The following is a 25,576-nucleotide window of genomic DNA, read 5'->3' on the forward strand; positions in this document are numbered from 1 at the left end:
GAGCGGAAGGGAAAGGAGTTTGTAAGCCACCTTGAGTCTTCTTACAGGAGAGAAAGGTGGGGTGTACATCCAAATTCTTCTTCTTCTCTTCAACCCCATTTGTTACTTAGTCCTGCCTTTCCACAACTCCACTACCTGTTCTTCACTCGGATCTCTGTTTCTCAGGCCGTTGTTTTTGCTGAGAACCCCACACTACTGGATACTGCAAAAGTATAATCATCTCCCTTCTGAATTTTCCTGATGTGATATTGACAATGCAGCATCCTTAATTTGTCCTGTCTCCTTCTGTCATTCCGGACAACTTCCTCTGACTCTCCTCCTCCTATCACATCTCCTCCTGAGCTTAAGCACTGGGAGATGCCTTCAGGAATTCTTCTTTTCCTTTGTGTTTTTATCTTCTCCACTCTTTCCCTCCAAGCTTACCATTCCTTCCAACACTGGAGTATCTCTGTTCATCACAAACGCAGTAATATTCCTTTCAGCTTTGGGCTTCTAGCCCATTGGCTTCATCTTCTGACTACCCTGAATATCCTAAGTCAGTGCTCTGCAACCTTCCTAGATTTGAGGACCACTCAGCATGGAGCCCACTAAATAGCAAATATGTGCCAGAAAGTCATGTGACATTGGTCCTGGGACAGGAAGAGGAGGAGGGGGGCGGTCCCCAGTTAAAGCTTCAATGGTTTCAAAACCAGGGCTATGAGTTGTGTATCAGAGTCTGGGAATGCAAGCCAAATGTCAGGCAGTGTCCAGTAGTGAAGAACAAACCAAGAAAGAGGAATCTTGGAGTCTTTTCCATCACCTAGGGCCTCCTCTTACTGACTTCTTATTTTTCTTGGCATGTGAAGAGGAAGCTTGAACTCTCTCATATAAAGTAGTTCCTACAGAAACGAATAGGGAAAAATTATATTCAGGCTGACAACCTAGTGGTGGAAACTCTGCATCCCACCTGAGGGTCCCAACTCATGCAGTAAAGACTGGGAGGAAATACTCCAGCTTGTTTCGCATGAGCCCGGGACTTCTGTACTAACATTGCAAGCATATATGAGCATGCCTGGTGTGCTGCGTTCTGATTGGGTGTTGTTTTTGAGTGGCAGCTGCAAGCATATCTGAGCATGCCCAGTGTCCCATGTTCTCATTGGCTGTTGTTTTTGAGTTGCAACTTGAATGAACATCAGATGGGGAGATCAGTCAGCTGGGCGGGTAAGATAAACCGATCCTGCTCCCGATTGGTGTTTGCACTCAAACAGGCTCACCCTGGGATTTTTTAAAAGAATCACCAATTTGGCAGTTTTTTAATACCCTGGAATGAGGGAAATATTGAGGGGGCAAACTTTAGGACCAGGAACTGTGCAGAATTGTTGTACGGAATGGAGCATTTCTCATACTCAACCCAGGATATTTTGACTGTGTGGAAACGGCCTAAATCTAGTTGGCAAAAGCTGAACAATTCTCTTGCAGCCAGTAGACTGAAAAGAGAGAAGAAGGAAATGGGATGACTCAGCCCCCTCATGCCCATGACCACTATTAGGGATGAAAAAGGGAACCCTGATCAGAGGGGGGGGGAGCAGGAGTAACACCAGCAGAGCATTCTCACACCCAGGCAAAGTTAGCAATTTCCCATTCTCTTACAGAATTTGGTTTTCCACATTCTGACGGCTTTCCTCTCTCAGCAACTTGAATAAGCTTTATTAAGGAATGTTGAGGACAACCAATCAGAAGTCGCAGGCAATCGAAGAAGTCTCAGCAAGGTAGGTTTGTCTGGCAATTATGTTTTCTAGTGAAATACTCTGTATGATTTCTCTAATCCAGCATTCTGTTTCCCTACAGTGGCCAAACAGATGAAATTGGAAGGCCGCAAGCAGGGCAAGAAAGCCCGAGTCTCTTCTCAACAGCTGCTTTCAGAGTTATGCTGTCTCAGAATGTAGACGTTTCCTCTAGCCATTATGGCAAATTGCTATGGACAATCAATTGGTTGCAGTGGCGTAATGTTAGGGGGGATGCGGGGTGCACGATGCACCAGGTGCTCGCCGATGCGGGGGCGTGGTGGGGGCATTCTGGGTGGACGGGGGCGTGGCGGGGGCACAGGGTGTACATCTGCCCTTCACGCAGTTCCCCCTAGCTCTGGCCCTGATTAGTTGTAACTCCCTTTAAAGCCATCATTACAGATCACTACATCTTGAAGCAGAGAGTTCCGCAAGTCAACTAAGGTGTTGTGTCTGTCCTGAATCTACTGCCCTTGAACTTCACTGGGTATTTTACACACACACACACACACACACACACACACACACACACACACACACACACACACACACACACACACACACACACACACACCAGCAGAAGAACACGTGCCACAAAGGAATGCTTCAAACTTTTACACTTCACATTTATTTTGAAAAAAATGTTTTCTTAAAAATACTCCTACAAAGGCATCGGAGCAGCAGGTTCTATTTCCTTTATAAATACATCTGGTTTATTTTATTTTTTCCTCCCCAGTAACATCGAAAGATGCCTGATAAAGCCAGGAGAAAAAGCCCTGGCCTGAATGGAAGACGCATCCCCGTAAGACAAGGGCTGGCACATCACCTACCTATTCACATTTTCTAAAAACACCAATACGGTCAGGGAATGAGCGATAATGCACACAAGGCATGGTCGGAAGAGTGCCCAGAGCAGGCACCCCGAGGCAGAGAGAGTTTAACCGGGCAGCTAATTTGGAAAGGGTCTATTCTCAAGAGGTTCTGCCTATTCTTAGACACAGCTGATGTGAGAAGATAGGGATGTTTCACCTCTGAGCTGGGAGGAAAATGGAAAATTGGCCCTGAATGGGAAGCCCCCCAGTTTTGGTTTTGCCTTAAACCCAGCAATTCCTTCCCCTAAACCAGGGGTCTTCAAACTATGGCCCTCCAGATGTTCATAGACTACAATTCCCATGAGCCCTACCACTTGGCCATGCTGGCAGGGGCTGATGGGAATTGTAGTCCATGAACATCTGGAGGGCCATAGTTTGAAGACCCCTGCCCTAAACCCTTAAAATCATGTTTGTAACTGTTCACTGCTGTTCCTTTCCATGTCTGCTGCTGCTTGGTTCATCTGTCTTTCCTGTTCCACCCCCTCTCCTGGATTGAGGCCAGCTAATCAGGGATCACATACTGGAGACAAGGTTGTGATACTGTAGATTTAGTGTGCTGATGTCTTCTGTGAAGCCCCTTTTGCACATGCAGGATAATGCACTTTCAAGCCACTTTCAATGCACTTTGCAGCTGGATTTTACTGTGTGGAAGAGCAAAATCCACTTGCCCTTTCAATCCACTTTGCAGCTGGATTTTACTGTGTGGAAAATCCACTTGCAAACAATCATGAAAGTGGGTTGAAAGTGCATTATTCTGCATGTGTGGAAGGGGCCTGACAAATGAAGTTCACTTAAAAAGGGGCCACACTTCACATACTGGCCATAAGCACCGCCCTAGCCAGTCAGGAATCACTCAAAAAGAGCTTATCCCTTTCACATGAATTTCAACAAACGTTGCTGGGAGGTCTCTTTTGGGCTTTTCCAGAGTAGCTGTCCTCCCCTAATTTAGCCCAATGCTTCTTGAGAGTCCCCTCATTGTCAATTGTGGTGGTGTCAATTACCTCTCCAAGCAACGGACAAGGCCAGGAGGGACAATTGGGGGTGGGGGGGACAAAGATCACAAACACAACTCTAAATGTCCAACTCAAAATTGAGATGCATCTGTTTAAGCCTTTGGCCGCATCTTAAGCTCGATGCTGACCCTGAAGTCGTTATTTCTCATCTTTGATTGTATGGGGAGGGGGGTGCTCCATAACTAGCCACCGGCTACTGACCTTCTGATAGTTTGGGGATCACAACCGCTCCAACCCAAAGAGAGAAACCAAGGACCACGAAGTGGACCATACTTGGCTGTTCCTCTGCAGCAGCCCTTGTGAAGTCTTTCCACAGCCGAAGGTAGCAATCTATAGCATAAAGGGCCTGTTTGACATAGTTGCTTAAGCATCAGGCTTGGACCTGGGTTCAAATCCCCAGGAAGCTTATTGGGTGACCTCAGGCCAGTTGCTCTCCCGGCCTCGTGAGGTTGTCATGAGAATAAAATGGAAGAGGCAGGGAACCGTGCACGCTGCCCTGAGCTCTTTCAAGGAAGAGGTTAAACAGAACGAGAGAAACTGAAGAAACTGAATAACTAACAGACCAACCCAATGGTTGTTAAAGCAAGGCCGGAGTACCCATTTGAGTTTTCTGGACTGCCTCTGCAGTGAGGCTTAAGGTCTCCGGTAAGCCCTCCAAAGGCAAGCTGGCTGAGGCTTTCGGGCCGGCCTGGAAGTTGTGAATAGGCTGGGCTGGTCATGCCTTCCTCCCTTGCAGAAGGGAGATTCTCCTCCACACCGAAAGAGAAAACTGAGACTGGGTATGGGACCAGAAAATCCCTGGTCCCACGCCAGCAACTCAAGTTTTCTTCCTCCCTTTGCAGAATCCTCAGACCCGAATCGTTTTTGGTTCTCATCACTCGCCCTCAGTGCGGAGGGAACGCATTGCATGTCATCTGAAAGCGGAGCTCACGCAAACAAGCAAGGGCAGGATGTACTGATGGGTGAAACCTGCCTTTAGAAATACCTCAGCTGGACAGAACTTGCTAAAAAAAAATCTTCTGGAGAACCATTGAGTGTTCTCTAGGGAAGACTGGAAAGGCTTCACTCCCCTCCTGCTAATTCCAAGCAAATTTAACTTAGGCCGTTTCCGCACGGCCCATTAATGGCACCCTGAAGACGGGATAAACGCCGTCCCCAGGGAGCCATTCGCACAGGCAGCGCTGCTGCAACGCAGCAGCGCCGACCTGACTCTGCTCCCCCTCCCCCAGGGCGGCGTCAAGCCACCCTGAAAAACAACCCTTTAAAGGGTTGTTTTTCCTTCAACAGCGTGTTCCCGGTGGCGCGGTGCGAACAGCACCGCCGGGAACACGCTGTTTCCCTTCCCCGTTCCACTCACCGTGTCCCCGTCGTCGGCCTGCTGGCCATCGAAGCCCCGCCCACACTGTCCTCCGACCCCTGGAGGTCGGAGGGCAGCGTGGGCGGGGCTGCGACGGCCAGCAGGCCGACGACGGGGACACGGTGAGTGGGAAGGGGAAGGGGGAAGAGGCGGCTCCGTGCGGAGCTGCCTGCTGTCTGCCGGCCTGTTTGGAGGCCGCCCGCATGCTTCCATGCGAACGGCCTCCGCCTCCACGGCCGTGCAGAAACAGCCTTAGTAAAAGGAAGGCCTTCAAGGTCTCACCCTGAAGTATCCTTTACTACTGGGGAGTATGGAAATTCATGGCCCCCTGTGTCTTGGATCAAATAATTGGGTTGGAAAGCACTGGAGACTAACAGTAAAGGACCTCGCTGAGCATACTTAGGAGCACCCAGGCCTTATGGAGAGGCCTACTAGAGCTCGCTGGCAAGCCCTTCCAGCCGCCATTTTGTTCCCCTTCTCCCCACATGGATATGTTTGCTTGGGAAAGTGGTTAAGGACTGGAAGGGGGATATGCATGGCCCATCATTAGCTAAACCCAAATAGCAGAAAAGGGCTGAGTTTGGAAATGAATTCAGACCAGGGAACTCATTTCCCGCCATTTTCACAATATGCTGCTTCCGCTCATGGCAAATAGGCAAGGTTGAGTCGGCCTTCTGAAGAGTGACCACATGCTCAGAATGTAACTCAACCCACAATTGCTGACAACCCAGTTTTGGCACTGTGGTTGTGGGCCATGATAATGAGCTGTCGCCTATTTCCACCCAGTTTTACAGACACCAGCTTGTCTGAGGGAGGAAGTTGACCTATTCTCTCTCTCTCTCTCTCTCTCTGTTTTTGTGTAGGAATGGCACCCCCACAAGGATGCACCGCCTAAAAGACAAAGAACAGCCAGCCCTCATGTGTGCCAATTAACCACACTCCTCTGCAAACTTCTAAGGGGTGCTATAGAAAGACCAGACAAGTAGATGCCCTGGTCCTGAGATCTGGCAATTGCGACCACTCCGCTTCTTAATCACTAACTTTTAACCGACAACAGTTCCATTCCAGCTCAATAAATAGATGATGAATTCTAGTTATGCTTTATAAAAGAAAACAAAATCACAGTGAAAACGTTTGAGAAGCCTTTTGAACGCTTGCATTTAGAAAGTGCCTTCTCGGTTCCCTGAAGTACTTATCTGTTCACGCCAGGTCTGGGAATGTCTGCCGCGTGTGGGGTTTTCCTACGCCACCGGCCTTTCACAGTGTCTCAAAGTGCTAGGGGTTCACAGCTTCAGTTTTTTTTATTGCTATGTTCAACATAACATCGACAATCCAGTACCAGACCGAGGATTGCTAAAAAGAATGTGGTAACAGCAGGCGGGGAAGAAGGAACACCACGTGGAAGGGACTTTGGACTGTTTTCTCTGCTGGTTTCCACTTGTCTGTGTCACGGCAGAGAGAAGAAAACCATACTCTTAAGAAAGGGATTTGCACCCTACTATTCTGTTTAGCAAGGGCTGAAAAGTCAGTTCCGTCAGAGAAAGGCTCCCTTGCTGAAAGGCGGCTGCAAACTTTGTCAAGCGGCATGGTAGGATACACACCCGGGCAGTTCTCTATAATTTGCTAAGGGCAGGTTGGTGTCAGAGATATAGCACAAAGGCTATGAAGTGAGTTATGGGGGTCACACTGAGGTGGTCCCCCAGTTGAAATCTTGTCTTCACCATGAACATAACAGGTGGCCAAGGCAAGAGCCCCATGGCTCGGTTCAGACACAACACAAAACCATGGTTTAGTTAACCTATTGTCAGCATGGTTTTCTGAATGTAGAGCACTCTACTAACTATGGTTCATTCAGGGTCTATCAAACCAGCATCTCAAGTTCCAATTTCAAGCTGGTTTCTTTGCCACAATCTTACGTATAGTTTTGTGCTATGCACACATGTGGACATCCTGGCTTGTTGCCTAGTACCAGCCCCCTACACATTCCCTGACTACAACAATTCTTGGTGGAAGCAAAGGTGCTGAAAACAGCAAGTGGGCCAGGATATGTGTGATCATCCATGAGCCAAATCCTGTGTCAAGAACTAACCACTGTAAAAATAAGCCATGTTTTGGCCAGGGAAAATGGCACCAACAAGACTGGAACTGTGACGATATAGAACTTCCACTCACGTAGGTGCTTTCCTGAATTTGCTGCAATTTCCCCCAAAAGACTATAGTAGCAAAACAGGTTTGGGTAAGATGGCAGGAAAGACAGGGAGGATCTAGGAGGTGCATGGAAGCACTTCCATACTGTGGGGGATTGGGGGCAATTGCTTCCCAACAACTCATGGGCCAGTGACCACAGTTGGGTGTCCTGTCTGAACCAAGCCTACAGGGGGCTAATAAGACCAACCTACCCTACAGGACTTTTGTAAGGTCAACAAAATAATGTGTATGAAGTGCCTCAAATACCAAATACCAAGAATTATCACTGTGTTACTATCTGAATTTGGCCAATGGGAAAAAGAAGAAGAAGAAGAAGAAGAAGAAGAAGAAGAAGAAGAAGAAGAAGAAGAAGAAGAAGAAGAAGAAGAAGAAGAAGAAGAAGAGTTTGATTTATATCTCCCCTTTTCAATCCTGCAAAGAGACTCAAAGGGGATTACAATCTCCTTTTCCTTTTCCCCCCTCACAACAAACACCCTGTGAGATGGGTGGGGCTGAGAGAGCTCTGAAGAACTGTGACTAGCCCAAGGACTCCACAGCTCAAGTGGCAGAGCAGGGAATCAAACCCGGTTCTCCAGATTAGAATGCACCTGCTCTTAACCACTACACCACGCTGGGGTCATAAGAGGCACATGCTCCCCTGTAATCTTGGCTAGCTGTAAACAGTGGGCTGGATCATGTAAGAGCTGCTTCCAGTCTGCTGGTGAAGACCGCCCTCTGCCAACAGACCACTGACAGAACTGTATGCCGAATTTTTCTTCCTGAAATCAAGGAGAAGTCATAGAGTTTGAAGACTAAGCCTGGGTTTCTGGGTCCAGCAGCGGATTTGGAGGACTGGGGACACACAACCATGGAGATTAGATGAGGTTTGTATGAGGAACGTCTTCGTCCTGTACCAAATGGAAAACGTCCCACTGCAGTGCACTGCATTCTAATGAACCTCTCACTTTCCAGGATTTCAACAGAGCTACATCCAAGGCCTTTCCTCCCCTCTACCCTGCCAGGCAAGTAACACACTCAGCCTACAAGCTGGAGTATATTCTACCGGGATCCATGATTAGCCATGATTGGCCCAGGAGCCATTGCGGCCAGGCTCTCCTGCAACCCTGAGAGGCAAATCATGTATGGGCTACCGATTGACTGCCCTACAGAAATAGAGGCCTCTATACATACCTCCCTGACATGGTAGAGCTTCCAAATATTCCCATAATGGATCCCTTCGAAAGGTAGGCTCTTACCCACAAGGAAAGGCATCCAAAGTGATGAGTGGCACCAAACTGTCCTCTTCTCAAACACCCTGTTCCAGTTAAGGTCTAGGCTCAGTGACAGCTGGTCTGAGACCCACACACTAACAGCATGCGAAAGAGGACCTGGACTCAGTACTAAATGTGGAAAGACTGAAATCTGGAAGGCTGTAACTGAATGGCTTGGGAAGGCTTTGGGCCTTGCTGGGGCTCTACCTTGATAGCAATAGAGCTTAAACCCACCCCAACTGCATTTCCCACCATTTTGAATGTCTCCGAGGCTACGGAAGTGAACGCAAAAGGAAGAATGCCAAGTGGTGTAGACATTAGGAATCACCTCATCAACTACGGTTCCTAATGGCCTACATATGACAGGAAACCTCCTGCCGATTGCAGCCATTGCTCACTGATGCTCAGTTGATCGACAGGTAGAAACTGGGGATGAAGGTGGGGGGAGCACAATCCGCCAGGAGAGAAACTTAAAACAGAAAAAATAAGGCCCCAGATACTTACCGGAGGTTCTGACCACTTAGCAGCTAATGATTCCCAGAACTACCCAGAAGTGATAAAAGTAGTTCTAGAAATCACCAGAAACTCTATGGTAATCTGGTCATTTGCAAGTAACTCTAGGAGTTGCCAGGAACATTATGGTCAGAACTTCTGGTAAACAACCAGACTTAATTCTCCTTTTTAAGTTTTCTCCTAGGACTCTGCCCCCTCCTCCCCAAATAACCTTCCCACAAATTGGCAGCTGGTAACTACCATATAGCCAATGCATAAATTTGACATTGTCTTGCAGTTCTATGCCCGAATTCCTTTTCTCTCTTTTTCTCCTTCTCATAGTGGTTCTTTATTATATTTATACCCTGCCCATTTTTGGCCCAAGGTAGTTGTATTATTATTTTTTAATCATAATCTTGATTGCCACCACTGGATCTTCTGTGTCGGGCAGGTGAAGGCTCCTCAAGGATGGAAGAATTATGAGAAGCCCGTGGCCCAGCAAGAACTGGAGCTGACAGGACGATGTGAGGATGTCCGAAACGCTCGATCCCTCTTTCCTCCCTCCCCTCCATGGAAGTGCCCAGCCAGGAAGCCATCTTGTTCTCTTTGTGAGGAGATGGAGTGTGTCAGTGGGAGACGAGGATAATGGAAATGTCATCCTGCTTTCATACAAACTCAACTGAACAACCCAAAAAAAGCCACCCGCCTCCCTCCACCCGCAAACGGTTGTAAACAAAGAAGAAAACAACAAAAGGTTTCTCTCCCCCCCTCCAAACGACAATAACCGAATGGAAAATGCACATCAAATCTACAACATGGCACAGGGTGGGGGTCGAGGAGGGGAGATGCCTGCTGGGGGCAGGTCCTTGGCAATTCTAGTGAGGCCTTGCAAATGTCTTGTGCATATGATATGTAGGAGCTGCCACCAGGCAGTTCGGGGAGGACGGAGCCTCTGGGAAGCGCCACACACAAAATGGTCCCAGCGCAGCAGAGAATAATAACCTCCAAAAATTTACCCCTCGACTTTCTTCTCCCCGGCGAGGGCCACAGATTCTCGTTCATTCACAAAGAAGGGGCAGGGGAGAAAAGAAAAACATACTTCTGGTTCCAGTCCTTCAAAGGAAAAGAAAGTTCAAAGGACTTCTTCGGCCGTGTAGCCCACCGGTGTTGAGAAATGGTTGACCCATCATATGGGAAACGGCTAACCCTTGTCCCTCCATGCCCGTCAGTGAGCTGCTGGCTGCTGGGGAGAGCCCATCCCCAGCAAGAGTTGGAGGGATGTGCAGTTTGGTTCTTCCCCACCCCGCCCCAGGCATTCCCAGACTTCCTGGTCCACTTTGCACTCCGGGAGACAGCTGGGCCCCCAGCTGAAAAGTCTCATGCAATGAAAGAGGCACTGCTCCCCGATCCCTTTCTCAGCCTGTCTCAGAGCCCTTGGGAAAAGAAAGGCCTTTCAGTGCCCGTTGTCTTTAAATATCCTTCTAAAGAAGAATCTTTGTAACCTTTTTTGGGGGGATACTCAAAATCTGTCACCACTTTGCCTCGAAGCTGTTCCTTTCCCTGTCGCCGCCATCTCTGTGAGGGGGTACACAGGGCCCGCAAGAGCTCAAGACACATGGGGACAAACAGGGGGGCAGGGCCTCGAGGAGGTGGTGTGCAAGTCACAGCGTGCGCTTCTCAAACCTCCACCGACTGGATCTGATTCATCTGTGCGCGCATCACTTGGATACTGTTCAGAATTTTCTTCTGGTGCCCTGCTAACGTGACCCCGACTCGCAGAATGTCCCTGCCGGAAAAAAAGAGAGGAAAATTCGGTTTGATTCGCAGGGAGGCTTTTGATGCACAAGTTTTGGGGACCAACATACTTGAAACACTAACAGTGTCCCGGGGGATTGCTGGTGATCTAACAATGGTGGCTGGTGCTTTACTTTGCACACTGGCGTTCATAGAAATTATCTTGGCAGGCCAGTGGGAGAGGGCTTTTTCAGAACTCCCTGACACAGAAGATCCATCAGGCCTGCTCCCTTTGGTCTTCTTGATCTAGACAGCTTTCAAAATTAACATTCTAAGAAGTTTTTTTTATTCTGCGGATTCCACTGCCGATTGTATGACTAACTGCTGCTTTTTACCTTTAAAAAAAGTTCAAATTATTAGACATCTTTTTTAAAATAGTGTTTTCATATTATGTTGTGAGCTGCATCTTGTCTGCTGTCTGTATGACATAAAAGTGGGATGCACACTTTCCAAATGTAATCCACAAGCCGGAGTCCCAAAAAGAATCAGGCAAGTGGTTCATCTAGTCCAACTCGCTGTAGAAATCTGGACCTGTTATAGGGTTGCTACTTACTTGTTTATGGTGGGGGGAGTGCCCTGTTTTGCTCCCTATTCTCTGATCTCATTCAGTGGAGTAACAGAGGGCAACGAGGAGGAGGAAACAGAGTCAAATGGTACATGAACATCACTTTCTATTTTGGACCAGGAAGTAACATCATGATGCTCTAGGAATTTCAAAAAATATCTCTGGTAAAAACCAAAAAGATTTAAACATTCCTACAGCATCATGACACCACTTCCTGTTTCAAGAAAGGAAGTGACATCCGAGAAGTCTCTGCCCCCAAGTGTTGCTGAGGATTCTCGGCCAAGGACTGGCAATCCTAAGATCTTGATCTCCCTACCCCATGTTCTCCCTTCCCAGGATTTCACAGGTTTTCAGGCCTGACATTATAAAATGTATCCTCTCTTTTTCCTCCCTTGAAATTGCTCTCAATTGCTGACAACGTTCCATACCGCTTGGAACATGCACAATCATCAACAGGCCATTTCCTGGGTACTTCCCATTTTGTTCTGTTTCTTTTAGAAAGTCATTTTTTCCCTCCATTTTGATGCAGCCCCTTGAGCATGCAGAAAGCTCTCCCTTGTCTGCGAATGATCCAGTTTTGTTGCTTTTGTTATCAAAATGGAGGCCTGCTGTTTTAGTACTCGTTATAACAACAGGCCAGCGGTCTATGAGGAATCACTTCTGGGTTTTTTTTTCTCATGCCTAATTTACATGATCATATTTTTCTGCATACTCAGGGAGACCCCTGAGTAGGTACAGAACCCTTCTTTCTCTGTAGGTGGCCCCACTGTTGTGTTTTCATTATCCACACAGGGAGCAGTCAATGCATTTTGCAGAAATTGCAATAAACAAACAAACAAACGAGGTCATAAGGAACCAGGCCACCTGCTAGGCAGCTGAAAAGTTTTGGGACGGCCATGAACGATTAATTAAAAATGACTTCTGCCAAGTCAGTCAGAGGAAGCTTCCAAATCACTCCGAATTTCTATAAACAATGAAACGCTGCTTTTCAAAGAGCCCCAGGCCTCTCTGTGAGGTCCTTTTCGCACTGCTTTCATAGAGATGGATGAGAAGGCATGGGAAAACTCATGGAAAAAATAAGGGAGGGGTGTTCTAAAAAAACAAACAAACAAACTAGGGAAACATTGTTCTCAGTTGTTGAGAACTCCCACCCCCATTAAAAAATGGGAGAAAGTCTCTTACGTTTTTCTCATGAAATTATTTATCAGGCAATTGTGCTGAAGGCAATGATCGCTCGCCATTTTGTTTTCTTTTGGAGAACTGATCTGCCCTGATCCAACTGCCTTCAAAGATCCTCAGTGGGCACAACCAATGCCATCTCTGCCCCATGACCAGGTCTGAAGCAGAACTGAAATGGGTCCAATGCCAATCAATCCATGCTACCACTTTCTCAACCACGTTACCCAGAAATGGAAAATTTGAGACTGGGAAGTAGCTGGCTTGAGCCAATGGATCTAATTATGTTTCTAAGAGCGGACACACTACTGTCTCTTCAGCTCCACCAGAAAGACCACTGTATCCAATTTTTAACGTTCTTCAGAGCAGCCCATATGCTATCACTGCTGGCTTTCACCAGCCATGATGGACATAGATCCAGAGGATGAGTGGTGGACTTTACATCAACTTCAGCGTGGATCCTATCAACTTCAGCTACAGTGGACCAAAACTGGGCCAGTTCCTTTACTGTATCAAGGTTGGCTGAAAGGTCACAGCAAAGTCCCTCTGAATAGACAGTCTGATTCTCAGTAACCCTGCTGAAGATTGTTCTGATAGACTCGGCAACTTACTCCATTGTCATCTGGGAGACCCCATCGAAGTTGGTGAAGCCAGCATTGGCAAAGCTCTCCTTGTATTGGCCCATCTTAATGGCGTCAAGCCATTCCTCCACTGTGTTGAAACTTGAATAGTCTGGAATTGTGCGGTCCAGTAAGGGGAGGTTAATTCTGGAATGAAATCCCGCAAACAGATAGTAAATAGAGAGAAAAATCAGAACCGAATTTACTTTGGCATGGTAAGTATACCCACCAGAACCTACTATGGCAAGAAGAATACTTCCCCACCAAAACACAAAATTGGCAGAAGCTGTCTCCACTCTCATGAATAGCTTTTCCAGATGCATCTCTCCTGTTCCCTCCCAGGGCCATCTCTGATGGCAGGAATGATTCAACAAATTGCAGAAAATTCTAAAAAAAGCTTGTTTCCACTGCTAAAGGGGCATCTTGGCCATGGTGTTGGGGAAGTATTATTCCCCTACATAGGACTGTTAATCCAAATATCCCTCATACCTACCTGCAGAATACCACTACAGATCAATCCCCTCAACCATATTTAAAATCCTACAGTCTTTTTTTTGCTATAGTTCCGAGTCATGGGATGGTGCCCAAGGAGGGTACCTAAGACCTGATCGGTCTTCTACATGGGTCAAAAATACAAAGAAAGAGAAAATTCCTACTGGCAACATCAGCCAGACAAAAAGAGAGAAGAAGCTTCCTCTTGTGAGTGCTTGAAGGTACTGGCATCCAGGAATTACTGTAGACTAGGGGTGGCCCACCTATGGTGCTCCAGATGTTGGCCATACTGGCAGGGGCTGATGGGAATTGTAGACCATGAACATCTGGAACACCATAGGTTGGCCACCCCTGCTGTAGACGGCGCCCTCCTTCCAGGAAGACAGCAGCTTACCCTGAAGAGAGGGGTGCCATGGCTTTCAGGCTGTTCGGATTTCGGATCATCTTGTCTAAGGTGTTGACTATCTGCCCGAATTTCGGCCGGTGGTTGCGGTCCTTCTGCCAGCAGTCCAACATAAGCTGGTGCAGGGCACTGGGGCAATCCATGGGGGGCGGCAGCCGGTAATCTTGCTCAATAGCATTTATTACCTGCGAGACAAAAGTCCCTATGGAGTTCAGCAAGCAGCCATTAAACCCTTCATTGCACCAAAACATTGGAGCATGCAGCCTTAAGACTATCCTATTTTAAAAGCTGTCCACCTGGAACCAATGATATCCCAATTTCCTGAAGCAACCATGTTACAATGTTCTACAGGAAGGAAGTGATGAATGGATACAACATGAAGACTCCTTGCTGGGGTCGCCATATGTCTTGGATGGGAGGCCACCAAGGAAGGCTCTGCAGAGAAAGGCCATGGCAAACCATCTCTGCTTCTTTTTTGCCTGGAAAGCATTTTGCTGGGGTCTCATTGAGTCGGTTCTGACTTGACATATGTACATAAGTGCCCCTTGAAAGTGATTCCTTTAAGCTGGGATGTTTTGGTGCCTTTTGGGGGTGTGTCTTGAGAACTTTGTGTAGGAAGTTGTTAATATTATAAATAGAAATGGGGGAATGCCCCTTATGGGAAGGCCAGGGGCATGGTGCAACCCAGTCTCATCAGAGAGAGAGAGACAGAGGACAAATAGCCAGCATGGTGTAGTGGTTAAGAACAGTGGACTCTGATCTGGAGAACCAGGTTCGATTCCCTGCTCCTCCACTTGAAACCTACTTGGCCAGTCACAGTTCACTCAAAACACTCTCAGCCCCACCTGCCTCAGGTGTCTGCCATGAGGAGGAGAAAGGGAAGAGTGTGTTAGTGGCCTTGAGACTCCATACGGTTGAGAAAAGTAGGGTATAAATCTAAACCCTTCTTCATCACCTACTGTTTTATTGTCCTGGATTATCCTACAGTTTTATGGATCATTTTATGGTTTATCTAATTAACTGTTGTAAGCCGCCCTGAGCCCACAAAGGGAAGGGAAGCCTATACATCTAATCAAATCAAAATGGCACTGTGTCCCCATGGTGGGGTTGTCTAGTTTGGCTGAAATCCTGGAGAGCCACCGTCAACCAGAGCAGACGATTTTGTGGTACCTGCACCGATGAACCGCCTGAGCCTATGGCAGCTTCCTGTCTTCTCAAACGTAAACGAAAGCCTTTCACCTCTGAACTGCTCCTGCCTCCTTCTGCCTCCGGCAGTTCCACCCGACTCTCTCTCTCGCTGCCTAATTGACAGCGATCTCTCTGGCAAGAGGGGCCTGTTTTTAATCATCACTACCGATTGGCCTTCGCAGCTCTGGCTGTGAAGACCAGCAGAAGGGAAGGCAGTTCATGTCTCTAGCAGGACATTTGTGCAGACAGCTGGGGAAAGAGCTCCTGGGGTTTGATGGGGGGGGCGCGGGGGGAACCGTGTGTGTCTGCTGTGGTGAGGCCAGTCATCCGCAGTTACAGACAAAGGAAGGCAGAATGGGTGGTGAACCAGGCTTTAGATCCACGCAGGCTTAAATGCTGCTTTTCAGAACTGATGCAGTTCACACAAATTAATGCTGTTCACAAACAAAAAAGTCGCACATGAACGCAGCCCCGAACAACTTCTTGATTAGGACGATAACATAGCAAACTCAAAGGACATTATAAATCAGAATGGCCCTGCAGGATTAGACCATCTGATCTAGCTTCCAGCTTTCCTGTGTGACTTGAGGTTTCTAGAAGTCTTATAAATGAGGCGGGGAAGGCAAAACTTTCCCCTATTATTACCTCCCTGAGGTACACCAAGATACACTGCCTGTGAACACGGAAGTTCCATTTAGCTAGTTCCATTTAGCTATCATAGATAATGGTCATCGATGGACCTCACTCCAAGGACTGTTTGAATCCCCCTTTATAAAGCCATCTGACCTAGTAGTTACATCTTGTGGCACTGAATTCCACGACTGAGTTGTGTATTTGTGAGAAGACATTTCTTCCATCTGCCTGGAACCCTCTACCTATAAGCTTTATCAGGGTACTTTCAAATCATGACCGTTCATAAGAAAAACACAACATATTTGGGTCAAGGTGGAAAAATACTTCCATGGATATAGTGACTTCCATTGGTCTGTCGGAGATGGCCCTTTAAGAGTTCTCAAGTTGCAGATGTTTAAGCATAAGAGAATGGTCATCTCACCCCATAAAAGCATGGAAAGCAAACTTTTTAAAAGCTTGCTTCTCTGGGAAACGTAGGAATCTGCGCTGGGCTCAATCTGGACTCATTTCCAAAAGCACTTCATTAGGCTGCATTTGGCACATTTACAACAACAAAAAATTCCCCTCAGATTACTGTGGAAAATCCAGTAAAAAATTTCCATTACAGTAAGCACTCAAATCAATAAACGATTTGGTTCATTTTTGGAAGGCGAATCATCCTCCAAGTAAACCGGATGGGTTAAGGACAACTCGGAAGTGAGTGAACTTAGTTAGGCTTTTAGCTTTGGTTAATGAAGAAAGAATGTAAAGGTTGGGGAGCATCTTAGATTCCCCTGCTATGTTATGTCAAAAGGATTACTGTGAGAGTAAAAAAGAATAAAAAAAGAAGTTCAGTTGTGTGCATTGTTCTGTTTTTAATTACATTTTGTAACATAAGGAGTCTCTTATTTTGCATTTATTATCATGGATGAAATTTTGAAAAACAGTTTTTTAAACAAAAGTATTCAGATCAATGTATTGGGATGGAAATATCTCCCAAACTCCGAAGAACACCTTCACCTGAAAGGTTGTCAGCAGTAATGTCTAATGCAGTGGTGGCGAACCTATGGCACGGGTGCCAGAGGTGGCACTCAGAGCCCTCTCTGTGGGCACATGCAAACAGAGTCCTCCCCCCCCACACACACATATCTAGGCTGGCCTGGGCCACTGGGCGCAATTATTAGCATTAAACCTAAGACCTAATTTTGGGTAAGCAGTGTAGGTAACCCTGTTAAGCGCTGTTAAACCCCACTGATTTTCATGCGAAGTACTAAAGTGTGATCCTTTACCTGGGAGTAAGCTCGGTTGTTGGCAATGGGGCTTGCTTCTGAGTAAACCCTCCTAGGGTTGTGATTCACCTGTTGGAAGAGTTGCATGGTTGCTTCAAAGCAAAGCCACCGACTACCACCAAGCTTACTCCCGAGTAATGCACGCCTTGGAGCCAACCATTTTTTCTAAACGAAAACCTCAGTAATCAGGTTGAATTGCCATGTTGGCACTTTGCGATAAATAAGTGGGTTTGGGGTTGCAAATTGGGCACTCAGTCTCGAAAAGGTTTGCCATCACTGGTCTAATGAGACTCAAAAGTTGTCACCTCTGACACTTCCTACCAGTCACATGACTATGCCCAGTACCACTGGTCCATCTAGCTTGTTATCATCTTACTTACATCTTGATTGGTCATGTCCCAATAAGGCCGCTCCCCGTACGACATCACCTCCCACATGACGATGCCGTAGCTCCACACGTCGCTGGCGGAAGTGAACTTCCGGTACTGGATGGCTTCGGGCGCTGTCCAGCGAATTGGGATCTTCCCACCCTGCAGTAAGAAAAACCCCGATGGATTCAAAGGGTGTTTGCAGGCTGGCTGAACGGAACAGCTAATAGTATCCAAAGGTGGGACTCCCTCCTGAACACATCTGCCTTTCCAAGCCAGGGTATACATTTATCTCAGACCAGCTTTATTTTATTTTAAAGAGCCACAAGAGATTAAGGCAGTGGTTCTCAACCTTCCTAATGCCGCGACCCTTTAATACAGTTCCTCATGTTGTGGTGACCCCAAACCCTAACATTTAATCCATTTTACAGATGGAGAACACTGATGCAGAGAGTCTTAGGCGACCCCTGTGAAAGGGTCGTTCGACCCCCAAAGGGGTGGCGACCCACAGGTTGAGAACCACTGGATTAAGGGGAAGTCAGATTTTAGGGTAATTAAAGCTTTTTATCCTTTTCTATTCTTAATATAGCTTAGTTATTATTTTCTTTCTATACCACTCACACTATAGGTATTCTTTCTTTCTTGGTTTTATTGGCTATACTCTTAGGTTTTTCTTTCTAAGTTTATATATCACAGTACATTTCTTTTTTTATGGTGTTTATTTTTGTAATATGTTAAATAAAATTGATTGAATAAAGGATTTTTTTTAAAAAAGAAAACCCTACAGGGTTGCCGCAAGTCGGCTGCGACCGAACATTTCCCACCAATACCTAGCGATGGACCTATCTTCCCTGCATTCATCTCAGCCTCCTTTTCCAGCAGAGAACATCCTAACTTAGTGAATTCCACAGGTTGAGTAATGTTTTATGTGCCTTCTTTTCATCTGTCCTCAATCTGCTACTTATGAGCATCACAAGGGAACGTCAGGTTCTGCTATTTTCAGAGAACTGTTCCAGAGCGGCAGCCGTGCTGGTCTGTTTCAACAAACCAAAACAGAAGAGGAGCTGCTCTCAAAGACCAGCAATAGTGGAAAAATCTTGCTACTTTTTAAAGGTGATTCTGGGCTTCTGTTTTATATTATTTTCAGGTCAGGAGTAACCAAGTTCTTTCTCACAGACTTCCCTGAAATCCTGTTGTTATTTTATAAATGTGTAAAACAATCTGTGGGATCCCAGGTTAAATGACTAGGTAGAAAGAAGAAGAAGAAGAAGAGTTTTGAATTTATATCCCCCCTTTCTCTCCTGCAGGAGACTCAAAAGGGCTTACAATCTCCTTGCCCTCCCCCCCTCACAACAAACACCCTGTGAGGTAGGTAGAGCTTTCCTCCATGCAATCAGTCAATGTAATCTGACTCAGTCTTCCATGGTGCAGGGAACCATGGTGTAGTGGTTAAGAGCACTAATATGGAGAACCAGGTTTGATTCCCTGCTCTGCAACTTGAGCTGTGGAGGCTTATCTGGTGAACCAGATTAGCTTGTGCACTCCAACACATGCCAGCTGGGTGACCTTGGGCTAGTCACAGTTCTTTGGAGCTCTCTCATCCCCACCCACCTCATAGGGTGTTTGTTGTGGGGGGGGGGGAAGGAAAAGGAGATTGTAAGCCCCCTTGAGTCTCCTTACAGGAGAGAAAGGAGGGATATAAATCCAAAGTCTTCAAATCATCCCAAAAGTGGGGGGTGGGGGTGATGAAGGACAACTCCATCTGGTCCAGAATTCAAGCTATCCCTTGCTAAAAATGACCGTGGCTTCCAACAGCCCAAGCTGAGCGAAGACAAAAACTCTCCTTCTGGAAGGATGGATCCGAGGGTCACGGGACCCTTAATCTGGGTCACATGTCGGCGTGAATTTGCCTTTTCTGTCGTGCCTGAGAGCGTCAACGTTTGCGAAAGGCTCCAACAAGGTCTCCATGGGGCACTCTGATTCTGCGTGCAGCTGCTGGATGGAACTGTTAACAATTTATAATGCTTCTTCCTTGATGAGCGGAGAGGGGGCCTGGGCTGGCAGAGAAACCTCTGCATTTTTCAGTTATTCTGTGTGAAGGAGTGCCAGGGGAGATGGAGAGAAGCCGAGGAAGATCAAAGCAACGACAACCGGAAGGCTCATTTTGACTGGCATGTACAGATGGCCCAGCTGGACCAGACTAAAGCCCATCTTACCCTATATGTTGTTTCTGATGGTGGTCAGCCAATCACTTGTTGATGTTACAAACATGCAGAAACATGGGTCATTACATACTAGTTTAAGTGTAAGCCAATCTTAATGGTGCAAAAACCAATGATTTTTGTTACAAGGAAACATCAGGCCACAGTGGAGATAAGATTTTTCATTTACAGACCATAATACTTATAAGGTTCATTTTCAGATGTGTTATCTTTATAAAAATGTTTCTATGCGTGTCCACTGAGGAAGGCTGAATAAGCCAGAACGCATATGGTCCTTAGTGGATCACTGACACAACTGAACCGTCAACAGTATTTGGGATGTTTATAACAATTTCCCCTGATGGATTGATGACATCACATTTCTGCTGAGATTCCTCACCGACTTCATGAATGTCCCAACCCAGAGTGGGCAATACTATTAACTACTCAAAAACGATCTACAGTTTTCAACACGGACCCTTTGGAAGGGTTTCCTTCCTTCCTTCCTACCCCCTCCCTCCCTCCCTCCCTCCCTCCCTCCCTCCCTCCCTCCCTCCCTCTTACCAAGGCACTGGTGTAGGTGGGATCCGAAGTGTCATCTTCCAGGAAGCGGGACAGGCCGAAGTCTGAGACCTTACAGACCAGGTTGCTATTAACCAGGATGTTGCGGGCTGCCAGGTCCCGGTGGACGTAGTTCATGTCGGCCAGGTACTTCATGCCAGCGGCGATGCCCCGCAACATACCCACCAGCTGGATCACCGTGAATTGCCCATCATTTTGCTGAGGGGAGAAAAGGAATCTGGGATCAGTTGGGAGTAAAAGTAAGCTTAGTTATTGGGCTGTAAGCCCTTTGTCAACACAACCGGCAGATGGCTGTGAAAATCCATAAGACCACGTTAAGTGGCCTCATGGCCATTGAATTATGGCATGGTGTGATGAGTGCAGGGATAAAATGGCTGCCACAAAATGGCTGCCTCTGGAGGCAGGGTCAACCACAAAACAATTGCCACGGCTGAACGTCAGTCACACATTGTAGGTTCTTGTGCTGCCAGGGCAACATAAAAAACAACAACTGCACAGCCAATTAAATCTCCAATAGTCAAGTGGAAGCCTTGCTGTGCAAAAGCACTATCTGGCTGCACTCCCTAAAAATACATGGTGCGGGTCAGAAAGGTGTTAGTGGGAAGGAACCATGCTGCCCACGGGCACTACATTGGGGACTCCTGCATTAAACTAAGACAGGTCTCACTGTCTTTGCCCATAATTGAGAAGTGCCTCACTCACTCACTCACTCACTCACTCACTCACTCACTCACTCACTCACTCACTCACTCACTCACTCACTCACTCACTCACACACACACACACACACACACACACACACACACAGAACTGTGGTGTACCCGCAGGAAGGAATCCAAAGAGCCGTTCTCCATGAATTCCGTCACGATCATGACTGGGGTACTCTTGGTAACCACTCCCTCCAGGTGGATGACATTGGGGTGGTCGAACTGGCCCATGATGCTGGCTTCACTCAGAAAATCCCGACGCTGCTTCTCGGTGTAGCCGGATTTCAGGGTCTTGATGGCAACAAAGCTCTCCCTCTTGCCGGGCAACTTCAAGTGGCCGCTGCACACCTCGCCGAACTCCCCTGGTATGGAAAAAGCACGAGAGGATGTGGTGGTCAGGACTCCGGCTCTGCCCCACTCTGACAACAGAGGTATCCCATTCAAGGGTTCTGCCCTTCCCCATACCTCACCTTGAAGTCAAGTCAAAGTCCCTGCCTATTCATCCAACATTTTTCATGCAGAACCACCTGGAGACAGGTGAAGCCTCTTTGGGGCTGGTTCTGGTCCCAGCTACACGCCCTTTCCCCACCAACCAATCAATGCACTCTCCTCCAATTGGGGTAGCTACAATAAGGAGACGCAACATCTTACCTGCACCGATCACCTGCTCAATTTTGACGCATGAGATGTCGATTTCCTTTGCAAACTCTCTGACTGCTTCATTTGGGTCTTCATAGGTGAAGGGGTCAATGTAAATCTTCATGCCAGGGGTCACTACTCGGAAGCGGGAGAGGGCAGCGTTATTATTCATGAGTGTGCCCCACTGTTCTTCCAAAAAGCTCGGGGCAGCATAACACTAACCCATTTGCCCCTTGCCACAGCCCTGTGAGGTAGCTTAGGTTCACAACTGATGACTGACCCAAGAGCAACCCACTGAGATTAATTGTTAAGCCAACATTTGGATCCAGGTCCCCCTCAGAGGCGTATCTAGGGAAAATGTAGCCCAGTGCAAAATCTGAATTTTCCGCCATCCTCAACCCATATGGGCAGCCACCCTCCCCCACCACGACCAAACAACAAAAGGAGGAGGGGCGTGGGGGGCATTTTTTTGTCCACCACATGACTAAATGACCACAGCCTGGGAACATTTGACTCCATATGTTCCCCTGGGCAGAACGCCCCTGGTCTCCCTGGTTCAAGCTTAGCTTCCAAACTCCTGCTTGTGTGTACTGATGTTTGGTGGGACTTCAGAAATCAGTGATTTACTTGCATATTAGATACTCACTGATGAGCAACTGAGCAAGATGACAAACTGGTGCATTCCTTATGGCTGTGTCTGTATATTATGAGGAATCAGGCGTGATGCACAAACCAGCTTTTTGAAAAGTGTTCTGTCATTTGGGTGTTTTATTTATTTAAAGTGCTTGTATGCCGTTGTGGAGGTGGTTTGTCATTGCCTGCCTCTCGGACATGACCTCGGTTCTCTTTGGTGGTCTCCCCATCCACATGCTAACCAGGGCCCACCCTGCTTAGCTTCCGAGATCTGACAAGATCGGACTAGCCTGGGCTATCCAGGTCAGGGCTAGCTGGGAATACAGGGCTACAAAGCAGCAATTCCCAAGAAAAAGTTGATTTTTATATCCCATTTTCTCTGCCGTAAGGAGTCTCTAAGCGGCTTACAAACTCCTTCTCTTCCTCTCTCCACCACAAATACCTTGTGAGGCAGGCAGGGCTGAGAGAGCTCTGAGAGAACTGTGACTAGCCCAAGGTCACTTAGCAGGCTTCATGTGGCGGAGTGGGGAATCAAACCCGGTTCCCCCTATTAGAGTCTGCTGCTCAAGCGGAAGAGTGGGGAGTCAAACCCAGTTTTCCAGATTCGAGTCCACCGCTCATGTGGAGGAGAGGAGCGGGGAATCAAACCTGGTTCGCCAGATGAGAGTCTGCTGCTCCAAACCACTACACCGCGCTGCGTAAGAAAACCAAGGCACATCCCCCTTCCCCTCTGTTGGTCAAAGAGTACGTACTGTGTCCGCTGGTGTAGTGCTGCAGCTTGTCTGTGTACTCGGAATCGGCGCGCTCAAATCCTCGTCTTCTGGAAGGAGAGCACCGTGCTGAGCGGGAGGCAGGTGGACTGGCAGAGCAGGGGAGGGGGCAAGGCTGGGCTTCAACTCTCAGCCCAGAGAAAGAGCGTCGTTCCTTCCCTCCCCTTCCTGACAGCCTCCCCCTCCCCAAGCCCTCCTCTTCCACATAAAACTGGGTTGGCACCTCATGCGCAGCCCCGCTGGCAAAACATGCAGCCGCAGCGAGACAGGCATTAGCGCCCACATGCATGACCCTGCTGAGATATATCCTGTGTCTCCTTCCCTCCCCAATTATCTTCTCCATTTTGCAATCTGCAGAAATCAACAAAAGAAACACTCTCCACCACGGCCTCTTCCCTCCGTGGTGTTGTTTTCATTCTTGGTCCCAACATTCTGATGTCACAACAAGGGCCAGACAGCAGCGACTGCTCAGCCTCTCTTATGGGGTCTAATCTGGCCTTGAGTCCCCCCCCCGCCACATCTCTGTGTCACCCCTCCCAGTTTTCCTACCTGTTGCACACCAAGACGATGACGACCAGGGCGATGAGGAAAACCAGCCCTGCGGCAGAGGAGCCGATGATAAGGGGCAGCTTCTCCTGGATACTGGTTTGATATTCAGCTGAGGGGAAAAAAAATAAGAACGAGGGTGTTAAAGCTCAATGGTGTATGAGCTCACTGGCCCGGGGCAACTCCCAGGCTCTCTTGTCCCAGGGAAGCTATCCACAGAGCCAATTTTATGCAAAAGCTAAGTCCGCATTCATTTGGGGATTGTAAGGCCCCTCTAGATGATGATGATGATGATGATGATGATGATGATGATGATGATGATGATGATGATGATGATGATGATGATGATGATGATGATTATATACATAACAACACAGCACAAGTGTCTGGAATTCATCTCTGAATATCGAGTCCTTCCCAAGGACCTAGGATATTAGAGGTATTTGCGTAGAATATGTGCAATTCCTAGAAGTGCTGCTTTCTGCAGCATGTGGACTGATGTTCTGTCCAAGTTTAGGCTTTCCAGATGTTTTTCAAGATTTTTTGGGATTCCTCCTAGAGCACCGACTACTAGTGGGATTACTGTTGTTCTTTTTTGCCATAATCGCACAATTTGCCACTATTATTATTATTATTATTATTATTATTATTATTATTATTATTATTATTATTATTATTATTATTATTATTATTAAAAAATAACTACATCATCAATTTTGGGAGGTGTGAAGTTATGGGGCCTCTCAAACTAAACGCAGTTTAGGGTTCCAGCATGTCTCAGGCCTTTTCTGCAGACACTTAAAATGTTTTGAGGCAGGAAATAAAATGCATCCTCTGAGGAGTTCCGCATTGTTTTGACTCCAAACGTTTTATTTGCACCCTCAAAATGTTTTAAGTGAACCCCTTTTTAAAACAATTCTGTGGCTGTAACCTTTTAGCAAAGGCTTCATTTGTCCTTGAAGATGCCGCTCTGCCTTCCTTGCCCTTCTTCATTGGGAGCACTTTGTGAGTTTACTCCTTCCCTGTGGAAGCCCCTTGCCCTGTTTTTGGAGCATTTTAGAGTGTTTTTGTGATTCACGGGGCTTAACCTTCACAGCATTGACTACAGAAAACTCAGGGAATCACAGCAGGAGACTATGAAACACAGGAACACTGATTTGTCAAGCCACTGGGGGAAAAACGGGAAGAACAGAAAAAGGCAACCAGGAATCGTTTCAAGGGGGAGAGGGTGAACAGAAATCATGACCCTCTGAAGATGCCAGCCACAGATGCAGGTAAAACATCAGGAGAAAATGCTACTGGAACACAGCCATATAACTCAGAAAACCCACAACACTCTAGTGATTCCAGCCATAAAAGCCTTCGACAATACAAAAATAATGTTATTTGGGGGGGGGGGGGAATCTAAAATGTTTTAAAATGTTTTAGGTGACTTGTGCGGAAACAGCATTATTCTGGCCTGGGCCACGCGCCCGGTTCTCACCTTCCGTCATAGTCTGGAAGTACATTTTGCCGCTGTAGCGCCCGTAGCCTGCCACCGTGCGTGCCCGCACCTGGAAGACGTAAATGGTGCCAGCTTTGAGGTTCTGCACTGTGACAGTGTTGGTGGGGCTCTTAACCGCGGTGGCGTTGAACTCGCTCAAATCCTGCCACAGAAACAAACACTGGTTTACTCCTGAGGGCAGACGGTCACCAAGCCTTCAAAGACACGAGCAAGCCTTCAAAGACGCGAAAAAGGTTTTTGCAGCCACCTTAAAAAGGTTGGTTTTAAAAAAATTGTTTGGTTTGGAATCATCATGGTTTGTTCACTCCATTCTTACAAACAATTCAGAGGGCGTCATAGCCTGATTCGTGAATACTACCATTTTGGGAGGGAAGAAGGTTTCCATTGACCATGGGGGTGTGACTCAGTTGTAGAACATCTGTTTGACAGAAAGTCCATGTTCAATCCTGTGTGTCTCTAGTGAAAAGGATCAGGTCACAGGTGATATGATTTTTCAAAAGCCAGTCACAAATGTGTGCGAAATATTAGGAGC

At 47.2% G+C, this 25,576-nt stretch overlaps 1 protein-coding gene across 6 annotated transcripts in view; it reads right to left on the reverse strand.

Annotated features, from left to right (window-relative positions):
• Positions 1-7,704: 7,704 nt before the first annotated feature.
• The window catches only part of EPHB2 (EPH receptor B2), a 93,844-nt gene continuing 75,972 nt past the window's right edge, over positions 7,705-25,576 (reverse strand). The window contains exons 7-16 of one of the 6 annotated variants that reach the window (XM_048518964.1): positions 25,024-25,186; positions 23,544-23,652; positions 22,977-23,041; positions 21,604-21,726; positions 21,067-21,314; positions 20,228-20,443; positions 17,475-17,624; positions 13,997-14,190; positions 13,102-13,257; positions 7,705-10,741 (exon numbers count right to left, since the gene is read on the reverse strand). In XM_048518964.1, coding sequence (XP_048374921.1) covers positions 10,633-10,741; positions 13,102-13,257; positions 13,997-14,190; positions 17,475-17,624; positions 20,228-20,443; positions 21,067-21,314; positions 21,604-21,726; positions 22,977-23,041; positions 23,544-23,652; positions 25,024-25,186 — 1,533 coding nt within the window. In that variant the 3' untranslated portion in view covers positions 7,705-10,632. Of the gene's footprint in view, positions 10,742-13,101; positions 13,258-13,996; positions 14,191-17,474; positions 17,625-20,227; positions 20,444-21,066; positions 21,315-21,603; positions 21,730-22,976; positions 23,084-23,543; positions 23,653-25,023; positions 25,187-25,576 lie in introns of all 6 variants that reach the window. The other 5 variants (XM_048518962.1, XM_048518961.1, XM_048518960.1 and 2 more) reach the window with 5 other exon arrangements.

The sequence above is a fragment of the Sphaerodactylus townsendi genome, linkage group LG16 (genome assembly GCF_021028975.2).
Source record: "Sphaerodactylus townsendi isolate TG3544 linkage group LG16, MPM_Stown_v2.3, whole genome shotgun sequence".
NCBI classification, from domain to species: domain Eukaryota; kingdom Metazoa; phylum Chordata; class Lepidosauria; order Squamata; family Sphaerodactylidae; genus Sphaerodactylus; species Sphaerodactylus townsendi.